The following is an 11,755-nucleotide window of genomic DNA, read 5'->3' on the forward strand; positions in this document are numbered from 1 at the left end:
CATTTGCGCCCAGTTTAAATTACTATATCACATTCCTCAAGACGTTGTGGTTTTTTTACGTTGCCAAGAGCTCACGTGATGAGGGGAGGAGAGCAAAGAGGGAGAATTATATAAGAGAAAAAAAACAACTTGCATGCTGCTTCAGTTGTGAATTGAAAAAAAAGAAAAAAAAAACAAAACTGTCCACTTTTGGAAAACAAGGAAACTATTCCAACCAAAACATTCTGTTTACATTCTCAGCAGTGACAGGACATCCTCCTCAAAGTACTTTATCTGTTTCCTATTCTAAACTACTCAAGGTAATGTTGGAATTACATACTATGTCAAGGTGCTGTTGTCAAAGCTTTGCTGTTTATTTTTTTATCCCCACGAAATGAAAGAAAAATATATAAAGAATTATTTATATATATATATATATATATATAGATATATATATATATATATATATATATATATATATATATATATATATCTTATAAAATCCTATTCATTGACATGTTCTGATTAATATAATTCATTTTGTATGTTGTGAAGTTGTTTGCAATATTAAATTGAAATATTTGAAGAAATAAAAATGACTATAGGCAACTGAAAAACCAAACCAATGTCAATAAAGTTTGAGCTCTCCCTTTGCAGGTTTAAAAATCAGAACAGACTTTGGAGAAGATAGAATTATCCTCCATTTAGTATCTACATTACCCTTTAAAAGGAACCTGTTTCCTAGTTCTAGTTACAGATTGCAGCTAATCCTAGACTAACTAACTTAGTCATCGAAAAGGTTTAGCCTTTAGTTTAACCTTGAACTAGATTTGAAATCTCTGTAAGGCTTTAAAGTGCTTAAACAACAGCAGCAAAAAAAAAAAAAAAAAAAAAATATATATATATATATATATATATATATATATATATATATGATAAGAGTAATAAGCGAAAAAAAAAATGTTGAAAAAAAGAAAATGTTGAAAGATTTTTAGTGAAAATAAACATAAATTAATATTTTTTTTATAAATAAACAACCCCATGTTAAAGCCGGTGTGAACATGCAAAGCAGCACCTGCTCTCATGTCCTCCTCTCACATGTGCTGCCATTGACATCCTTCGTCTTGGCCCAACGGAGAAGGCACGTGACGGAATATTCAGGTAAGGACTGCTGTGAGCGTGGAAATGAAAGCCATCCAGTCACTGGTCATATTCTACCAATGCCATTGCTCTGAGATGATCTTTGTCTGAGAAAAAGGGATCAGTGCATACTCAGATACAATACTCAAGGATCAATACTCAGATACAGCATTTAATATCTGCTCCATCTGTGGGACTGCACAGGCCTAGGTCCACACCTGCTTCCACTCATAGATGATGATGTGTCAGCATAATGTGGCAGGCCATATTCATTTTTTTTTCAGGATCTCAGTGGAAATTGCATTCAGTCAAAAAGCTATAGTGATGTTCTCTAATAAAGTCTATATTCATAATATAAGAGCGTGTGCTTCCAATATCTACACTATGGATGTCCAGTTCATAATTTATAAATAAGAGACAGACTGTATAGTGCACAAACAACAATACTCTTTTTGGCTGACTTATTACCATCTCACTGGCTTGCATTTTTTTACTTTGCAACACAATGTTAGACTCTTTATAATCAAGGCATTTTGCGACTATTACAACTAATAGTTTTATGGTGTTATACAAACCTAGGAGATAAAGGACATCATAGAAAATGAGCATTTTAAAAATAAAACTTCAAACATACTATTAACCCATGTGTCACTTTCTTTACTGCTATGACCTGAATTTCTTTACATTCATTTTAGATAGGCCAATAGCCATTTCAGTAGAAGAATCCTACCTAATGTCTGAGTTATTTTGGAAAGGTTCAAATTGTCTCCAATTCAAAGCACTGCTTGGTAAGACTCAGAAGGGCCCTGTCCCATTTGCCACAAAAGTAGGCCACTCTGTGTGTCCCTATCCGAATTATACGGCACTTCATGGCATTAAAGTCATATATCATCAGACATTGAGTCCTTCCCAACTGAGAGCTAATATTTATAGTGCTATAGTCTTCTTTGTTAAAATGTTTGTCTTTAGATTATGCCTGTGCAGCACTTGAGCTACAATTCATAAATATATTGAAAGTACTTCAAATAAAGCTATTATTATTATTATTTTTATTATTATTATTATTATTATTATTATTATTATTATTATTATTATAGAACTACTACTAGTAATATCCAGTCACCTAATAATAATATAGCTAGTGACATACTACAGGCTATAGCTGAAAGTGTAATGAATCCGTTAGTTGCATACCGAATAAGACTAATTCTGTAATTATGCCTCACGGCCAGTAGATGGTAATGCGAACTAATAGAAAGCCAGCAACACAGGCCACTGTGCCTTGGTCTGCATACATGGCTTACGATAACGAAACCTATCTATTTTTTTCGCGATATTAAAATATCTACAGAAACTAAAACTATTTTACTTGTTTCTGCTCATTACCGCACCACACCTATGATGAGATCTGTAATATTAGAAATGTGTTTCTAATGTCAAGCTCTCCCACAAAGGAGGAATTATGGATTCATATGCGCATATCGTACGCAGAGAGGATCCTCCTAAGATTAATCTCTGCATTAGCATGTGTTTAGCCCTAGCTACAAACATAGCTAACCTAACTGGAAGGCGAGAGACGGCATTACTGGGATTGAGCATTTCCCAACTAAAAGTGGAATATCCCGGGCTACAATGGCCTCGTTGGGGGAACCTGTGCGACTAGAAAGGGGTAAATAGCGCATCGCATCGCAGAATTCAATTTAACCTCATTAAGCACACGTTTTAGTTGAAAACAGACCTCGGACACTGATGTGAAATTGTTGTTAGTTAGCTAGCTGTCCCGATGCAGCGAACGTTAACTCTTATATCTCCACTAATGTTTTTAATTTAAGCCGCCTGCTGTTTAGCTAACCTAGGTTTACCCTTTTACTAAAGCGTGTCAAGTGGCTTATCCTTGTGGTAAAAATGTTAGCTAGCTAGCTAGCTAGCTGTCGAGTCTACTAGAATTATGGGGTGCCGTTAGCCAGCTAGCTATGCAGTAACCTTTTGTGGTTAGCTAGCGGCGCAGGTCTATCTGAGTTAAGGCTAGCTAACCCAGTAATAGATTTTTAAAGGTTGTTTATCGAAGAAATTATTAGTTAGTTAGTTAGTTTTAGTTAACCTTTAACATTAGTTTAGTTTAACAGTGCTGAATGGTTTATTGACTTTAAATGGTTTTGGGGGTGAGTAGTAGCTGAAGCTACAGTGTTGAGAGTCAGAATCCAGTTTTATTTGACAGGTAGCTGAACATGCGAGGAATCTGGTTTAGCTAGTGAGTCCGTATGTAACTTAACATAACAAAAATAATATTTACATACTGGACTACATCTTAACGTTCGTCTCTAAAATGTATTGTTTAAATAACACGGTAATTGTACAGTGTATTGTCTTCACGGAACACCCATTCGATATATGATTTAACACCTTATGTTATGTTATGTTGGCGAGGAGTGGCATGTTTGACAGCCTGCGGATCCGATGTGTAGCCAGCTGTGATTATGTAGTTAGCGAAGAAGGTTTGCACTGGAGCCAGAACTGGAGAGAGGTGCATTTAATGTAGTTCATTTGTACTTGGTTGCAAGGTGCTGCTTGACAGAAGACCTAGATCATCTTGAAGTGCCAATCAGAATGGGTTTGGCAACGTGACTGATGATGTGTTGTAAATTGCCTCAGATAACATTTTTAAAAAGCACAACATTACACGGCAGTTGCAGCCTTTCAAAAGAAATCGTGACTAGTGTTCCATGCCAAACCTGGAATCTCCTGATAGTGCAAGTCAAAAGCTTTAGGCCTAGCCGGTGGTACCGTCTTGCCTCACGGACACCTTCCCTTCACAGACATCTCTCGTGCCATCGAGTTGCTGGACAAGCTCCAGAGAACAGGGGAAGTACCACCCCAGAAGCTGCAAGCGCTGCAAAGGGTTTTTGCAAAGCGAGTTCTGCAATGCTGTACGGGAGGTAAGTTGACATATATAGTGCAGGGTCACTGTCACTTTTTATCTCCCATTTTGACTTTTTGGAATTTACACTTCTCTGGAATCCATGACAATTCTTATCATGTTTAAATTTTGTGATGTCATTCAAAGGTTAAGTAATATGCAAGATGGTTTTTTTTTCCAAATTTTGTAAGGGGGTTGGTTATATTTTATCTATGCTGTCTGTAATAGTTATTGCATTGCTTTGTTCAGTGGAGAGTTACCCTAAAATGATACATCACTGGCTAACCTGTATTACAGCTTTGCTTCTAATTTTTCACCTTAATATGTTTGCACAGTAAACCTACCTGTGCTTAAAAAAACAGATCATTCTAGTTCAGCTAAAAGAAGTTCAGAAGTAGTCACTTAAACACTAGTGACTTTTCTCTGCGTATATATATATATGAATATTAAGGTCTTTACCACATTTATGTTGTTTTAATTAAAAAAAAAAAAAAGCTTTATAGATAATGGATAAAATTGATGTTTTCAGCCATCGCTGTTTCTTCCTTCCTGTCATGGATACAGGGCCTCAGATGGAAAGTGCTACTGCCATGTAGTGAGCCTATGACTTTGCTGGCAGCTGAATTGGTTCTACCCTGCTGCTTTGTCATCTGTCATCTCCTTTCCCCCTCAACCTCTAGAGGCCAAAAACTGTGTGATGCTCTGGAAAGATGAGCTCACTTTCTTTTAGTCTATTATCCACCACATCCTTCTTATATGTCTGAATTCTGTTGATAGCCTAATTTGGGTTACTGGAACTGTCACCCAATCTCATGTATATAAACACTCAGCAGCTTTAAGATCAGCAGTAGGTATGTATTCACACGTCTCTGTAGGGCTGTAAAATAGCTTTCTGTAAGTAACTGAGACAGCAAGTTTATCACTCCAGTAATATCCCAAATTTATACAAACACTTTAAACTCTGGATACCCATTAGCACATTTACACCTGGGGAAAGGTAATTTTGTTGTATCCCTTAGATCTTATCTCATATAAAAAACAGTGTGGACTGTTCGGCTTTTTTTTCGTTCCCGACTTGGGCCACCCATGTGCATATTTTTTTCCTTAACAAATAGTCTAATTTGAGCTATTCTAATGCAGATGATCTGCAATTGAAGAGTTATGCCTCCAGTAGTTGATAAGAACATAAGTTACTGAGACTCACTGAATAACAGTGCTCTCCACTTAGAGCTGACTCTTTTCTCCTGTCCAGTTATGCAAGATCAGCTCTGGTAATCTTTCAAGAAGCGTATCAAAGAAGGAGTGTGAAACTCGGATCGAATTGGATACTGGATTTGAGTTATACGAGTAACAGATACTAGATTAGATTTAGTTCTACAAATGCTTTGAGTAGGCTTCTGACCTATATCAGACAGTTTCTTCTGAAACTTGAGTCCTGCTGCAAGTGTTCTTTACAGCTGCACAATACATTGTTTAATCAATACTGCAAAATTGGCCTGTTCACTATGCATACCGCTAAAGACTGCAATGTCAAAATGAGCCCTTTTAATAAATCGCATTTTTATGTGAGCATCTTGACTAAATCCATAGATGTCCCAGATGAGTGATCTGTCAGTATCTTGATGAGTCACAGCATTCCTATAATCCAACAAACATTTGGTTGTAAATTATAACAGGCCAGTTTTTAATCCTGCCACATAGAGTTGACCAGTGGTGCTTGAGCATGATGCAAGATCACAACTGCAGTATATGGCAAAATAATAGTATATGTGTGCATTCCATGCCAGTCTGAGTGTTATTTATTTAAACTGGGTGAACAAAAGAAAAACTATTTTAGATTCATTTGAGCATGGTGGCAGAAGGTTACGAGCAGGTTCACAGCATATTGTTTGAGGTTTTTATTCTTCCCATATTTATGCCTTTGTATCATGCACATAGGTTTATGAGCATGTGTATGAGACGGTGGACATTAACAGCAGCCCAGAAGTCAGAGCCAATGCTACGGCAAAGGTAAACGGTTTTCTTTCTTTCTTTTTTTTGAGTTGGGGAGTGGAATTTTTATCAAAAATGGAAAATGACCATTTCTAAATGTGATTTTAAATGTGATTCTAAAATATCATAGTGGTCAGAAATCACTGTGTGAACTACGTATTCTGTATTTAAGATGTAGGTTATATCACTTTGTGTCTTTGCTTGAGATGTAAAGGGGAATCTGTAGAAATTGCTCTTGGCCATTCATTTTTGTAAAATCCTCTGCTGAACTTAACCTCCGCCCAGCCCACTTTCTGCTAATGCACTATTAACCTGTGGCTCTGCATGCCACTAGCCGAGGACTCGGAGCTAACTCCGTCCCTGCCTGCTCCTCTTACACAGGCCACAGTGGCAGCGTCTTGCAGCCAGCGAGGGCCATTCCACCCCCGATTGTGGAGCTCCCGAAGACCGAGGAGGGCCTGGCTTCAATATCATGGGAGTGAAAAGAGCAGAACTCTCCGATCTACATCTCCCGTATCATCCCTGGCGGCATCGCCGACCGCCACGGTGGCCTGAAGAGGGGAGACCAGCTGCTTTCTGTTAATGGAGTAGTACGTAGGCTGCATGAATCTGGTTTGAGCATTAGTAATGTAGCTCTCAAAGTTTGGAGCACAGTACCTCGCAATTGAATGCTGTGTTTATTCCTGGTAGTAATTAGGATGCTGTTTTGACATAACCAATCTCGTTTATTACTATGTTTATAGTTTGCTACAATAAGCCACATTTATTGGATCATTTGTTCTGTTGATATGTTAGTGCATATAATTACATATTTTAAATGTGAAGATCATGGTAAGTTGCCCCATCAAATCAATGGCACATTGGTGCAAAAATCTGGTTTATCTAGACCTTTATGAACACCTTAAAGTTTGTAATACTGAGAAGTCTTTTTCTAAATTGTTGCCACTTCTCAGTCTGGTTAATTTTAGCAGACGGGTTTTAATCTCACACATCCTTTTTTGCTTTTGCGCTTCCTCCATTCCTTTCTGTCTTTCTCAGAGTGTGGAAGGGGAGCACCATGAAAAGGCAGTAGAGCTTTTAAAGGCAGCTCAAGGCACAGTCAAGCTGGTGGTCCGCTACACGCCTAAAGTGCTGGAAGAGATGGAATCCCGGTTTGAAAAGATGCGATCTGCTAAACGCAGGCAACAGAACAACTACCCACAGTAGGGTAATCTGCCTGTGGCTCCCATATTCTTTTTCTTTCTCTCTCTCTCTCTCTCTCTCTCGCGCTCTCTCCCTCTCTCTCTCGTGCTCTCCCTTTCTCTCTTTGTTTGTCTGCACTTGCTCTCTTCCTCTACCCAGGGATTGGCTACATATAAGGCACTTCTTTTGCTCCTTTTCTGGAATTTTCTAGACCCTCATGACCTTGTAATTTTCAGTAATTTTCTTGTGGCATGAACACTACTTGGGTTTTTTTACACACACACATAGACATGCGTTGTGTAATTGTGTACACTACGTGCATTACTCAGCCTGTACTATCTATTGGACATTGATTAGTCAGAATTGCAAGGGGACACTCACTATGATCTGCTCTTGAGATTTAAGTGGGTTGTCAAGAACAAGCTAAAGGTGCCTCAAGAGGTAAGGAAAATGTAAGGAACAGTTGTTCTTGATTGTGGCTGTATGACTTCATATGCTTGCTTACAAAAATCTAAATAATTTTCTTATTTTCAACTGGAAAAATGTTTGAGGTTTTTTATTCCACTATTTATTTTTTGTTACATTTTTATAAGATCTTAATCACTCATCTGAGAGAGAGGTGACCAAAAAGTGAATCTCTGTTTAATCGAGTCTGATGATGCTTGACCTTTGTCATCTTCATGAAGCTCTTTTTGTGCGTCACTGTAGTGACTGCATCCTTAGAACAGTTTGTAGGGGATGCCCTGTTTTTATTACTTTTGTCCTAGTTTTCTAGCAGGAATAGTGCTTTTAGAACAAAAATCCCATTTAAGCTCACCGTCATACATGGTCATGAAGCAGCAAGAAAACATTAGAATGCAGGATACTATAGAAGCTCTAACCTTTCCCCCCAATAGCAAAATTGGCCAAGCAGTTATTAAGCACGAAGCCAGCCCTTCATGAAAGGTTTGATTACATAAAGGTGTTTTTTTGGTTTTGCAATTTAGAACACAATATAGCTGTGTGCGTGCAGTAATTTAGGTTTATTTTTTTGTTGTTGTTCCCACTTTAGTCGGTACTTTAAGAAATCATAGTGAGCTTCAGTATTTTTTGAGAGGGTTTGTAGTTTCTCATTTATCTTTCGAGTTTCCTCGTTCATTAAGTGGAATATTTTTTTTTTTTTTACAACATACTAATATCCTGATGCAGTGAGGACTGAGTAGCTTCACACTTAACTTTCTCCTTGTACTCATTTCAAAATTAAAAAATGCAAAGCTCAAGATGTATTTTTAACCTGAAATGTAGGTATTTTCGGTGTCTAACAAGCTGAGAAAAAAAGCTGTCTATTTTTCTCTGTGTCTCATGAAATATTTAGCACGTTTCTAATTCTAGATGCTCATGAATCATCGAGAGCTCAGTGATGCTTTGGTGCTTGGAGAAAGGAGGGGTTGGGAGAAAGGACGGTCTGATCTCTCAGAGAAAGGAGGGGTTGGGAGAAAGGACGGTCTGATCTCTCAGAGAAAGGAGGGGTTGGGAGAAAGGACGGTCTGATCTCTCAGAGAAAGGAGGGGTTGGGAGAAAGGACGGTCTGATCTCTCAGAGAAAGGAGGGGTTGGGAGAAAGGACGGTCTGATCTCTTGCGCAAGAGGTAATCATGTGGTTGAAACCTTTTTGAAAGTGTTCTTTAAAAAGTTTGTGAAAGGGATGGATTGAACACTTTTGTTCTCTGAAGTTTTCAAAGAGCTCAGTTTGTATTTCTCCTTCTCTACCTTTCCATGATGTAACATTTTACAACCTGTTATGCCACTAAAGCAATAAGACTTGCTCCTTTAACCCTCCCACCACCTCCCCAACCCTTTGACCATTATTCACTCCTCATCACTGTCCACTTTTGGGGGGACTACTATTTTTGTAATCACATTTTCTTCTGATATTGCTCCCCTTTTTGATAAACAATTTTTTTTTCATGAGGTTTTTTCCAAGGAATGATTTGTATTGCTTTTTTGAGTACACTGTCCCTTCATTTTCGAGTACAAAGACCAAACTTTCAGCCTTTATGAATAGTATTTGATATCATGTTTAATGTCCTGTATGCTAGTTTGGGACTGTTACTTAAATGAACCTAATGTTATATTGTATCATTTAACAATTCTGTCCTGGTGAGTTACATTTAATGTGGATGTATAGAATTACAAAGGATTATTTCTTAGCATTACTTCAAAGTAATGCAGTTTGAAGCTGCACAAAATAAATTACAGAGGAATATTGGCCTCTGTGTTTGTTTTCTGTTATTTATGAATGGCAGAGTTGCTGGTCTGAGCTACTTTGCACAAACTGTGTTTTTTAATGTGTGATCTAACTGATCAGATGCCCTCCATACTTCAGAGAATCATACTTGCTGTTTGTGATTGCACACCACAGCTTCAGCTGATGGTAAAGTATATGGGGTGATTGTGGAATCTATAAAGAACTTGGGGCGGATGGGGTAAAAAACTTGGGGAATGTGGGCTAGAGTTCTGTCTGGCTTCTGGGTTGCACTAAAAGAATCAAGATAAGAGTATGAGTGTAGGAGTCAGGAAGTTGGAAACGTTCACTACAGAGAGCAGAAAGAAAAGATGGGAGAGAGAGAGAGGTGTGTATGTATGTATGTATGTATGTATGTGTATATATATATATATATATATATATATATATATATATAAAATTAGAGAGAGGAAGTTAGCAATGCAGGTGAAGTTTCAGGAATGTGGGCATGAGCTTCTCCTGAATTTCAGTTGCTGCACAAAATATTTCTACATTTGTCCTACTTGTTTTGCGAGGTTTATTTTAAAAGCCCTTAACACTAGAGGGCACTTTAAGAGTACACTAATCAAATTAATGTCATGAGATCTTAAACTACATCATTTTTGAACAAAATAAAATTAAGATTTAAAATAGGATACACTTGGTTTCTGCAGTTACAGATTGCATGTGTAGTATTTTTTTGGCTGCCCCTTCCAAGTTAAAGAAAATACCTTTCCAATGCTGGGATAAAAATACATTACAAAGTAAAGTGAGATGAGACCGATATATTCCCTGTTCCTTGGAACTATTTTCATATTCTAAGAATGGTAAATTTGACATCGCAGTACTAAAACAGAAGGCTACAGTTGTCACCCATACACCCAGCCACAAAGGTCACAGATACCACAAGTAATTTGTTAGTACAGATTACAGTCTTGTGTATCTGAGCACAACCTTGCTACACCCCAGAGGTCTATTAGTAACGTATGCAGAAATGCCAGTCTAGATAATGTGTGAAAACTCTGAACTGTATTAATAATGAGGAATAGGCTTGTTGCCAGTCTGCCAGTCGGGTCTGTTGCTGAGGTCCAACCCCCTCCCTAAGTCTTTGTCAGTGTTTTTACAGTCTTGAGTATCTGTATGTCCAAGCATAGTTATTCAATTGGATAATTTACAACAGGAAGTGCAGTTTTTCATGTCAGGTTGCTTTCAACTTTGATTGCAAAATCCAAATTGCATCATGCCCAATGAAAGCACTACTGTGCTCATCAGAAATGTTGCCAAGGCAACAACATGCTGAAGAACTGACGAATGAAGTGGTAAGTAGTATTGCAGATCTGAGCTGAGGTGTATTTTTACTGATGATGCATCCCAAACCTCTTTGGGCCATGACCCATACCAATGCTCAGCAGTACATCTCGCCTTCATCCTTTCAGCCCATTTTTTAAAATATCTTTTCTCACAGCTAAAATAGTAGGATTTATTGCAGTGAAGTCACTCTTTGTTATACCAATTGCACTCTTAATGGGTTGACAAATTTTGTATAATTGTTCTCTATTTTCAGTGTTTGGGAGGGGGCTATATTTTGAAGTTCTTACAAAAAGAGAGATCTAATTTCCTACATTATAAGATTGGACTTGGAAACAGCACATGAGCCTATTACAGTGATCAGACCTCAGTTCTGTTCCATTGTGATATTGCAAAATACCACAACAGGTCATCATTCATCTACTCTTTTAAATAGGGAACAGTTGCCATCTCTAATTCTGACACGGTCCTTCAGGGCACCCATGTCTGGGTGCTCTGTCAGTCATTAGATCACTCATGTGGGACAATTCCAGATATATCGCGCCATGCGGGCACAGCATGCTATTCATACTTGCCAATGCACTCTGTGTATGGACATGTTTGGCTTTCCACAGGCTTTGTGCATTAATATGTTGAGCTTGTTCGATCGGTGGTGCTTCCGTGTGGGCTATAACCCATGACCAGTCTAGTATTAGTACATCAGGAGTATAATTCTTATTTGATGGATCAGCATTTATAGAACTCTGGGTTAGTACTGTAACCATGCTACAAGTGCTATTTCAGATACCACTAGATACATATAAAGGCCCCTTTTTTTATTGAAAATAAAAGATGATTATGAGCTGAGCATTAAACTTGAAGCACATGTGTTCAGATACTGCCTGGTCATTCTTGAACTCAGTCAGATGACGGATGTTTAATTAAATTACATAACAACACATTTGAAGATGCAAGAAAGAAAAGTCCACATAAAAC

General features: G+C 37.9%; 1 protein-coding gene across 1 annotated transcript; it reads left to right on the top strand.

The window, feature by feature from the left end:
- Positions 1–2,654: 2,654 nt before the first annotated feature.
- On the top strand, positions 2,655–9,458 carry lin7c (lin-7 homolog C (C. elegans)). Its single transcript, XM_027008942.2, is given in 7 exon segments — positions 2,655–2,788; positions 3,936–4,021; positions 4,023–4,055; positions 5,975–6,046; positions 6,410–6,455; positions 6,458–6,618; positions 7,067–9,458. Coding segments are annotated over 7 exon segments (603 nt in total). The 5' UTR covers positions 2,655–2,751; the 3' UTR covers positions 7,235–9,458.
- Positions 9,459–11,755: the final 2,297 nt, after the last annotated feature.

This window comes from Electrophorus electricus, chromosome 21 (genome assembly GCF_013358815.1).
Source record: "Electrophorus electricus isolate fEleEle1 chromosome 21, fEleEle1.pri, whole genome shotgun sequence".
Classification (NCBI taxonomy): domain Eukaryota; kingdom Metazoa; phylum Chordata; class Actinopteri; order Gymnotiformes; family Gymnotidae; genus Electrophorus; species Electrophorus electricus.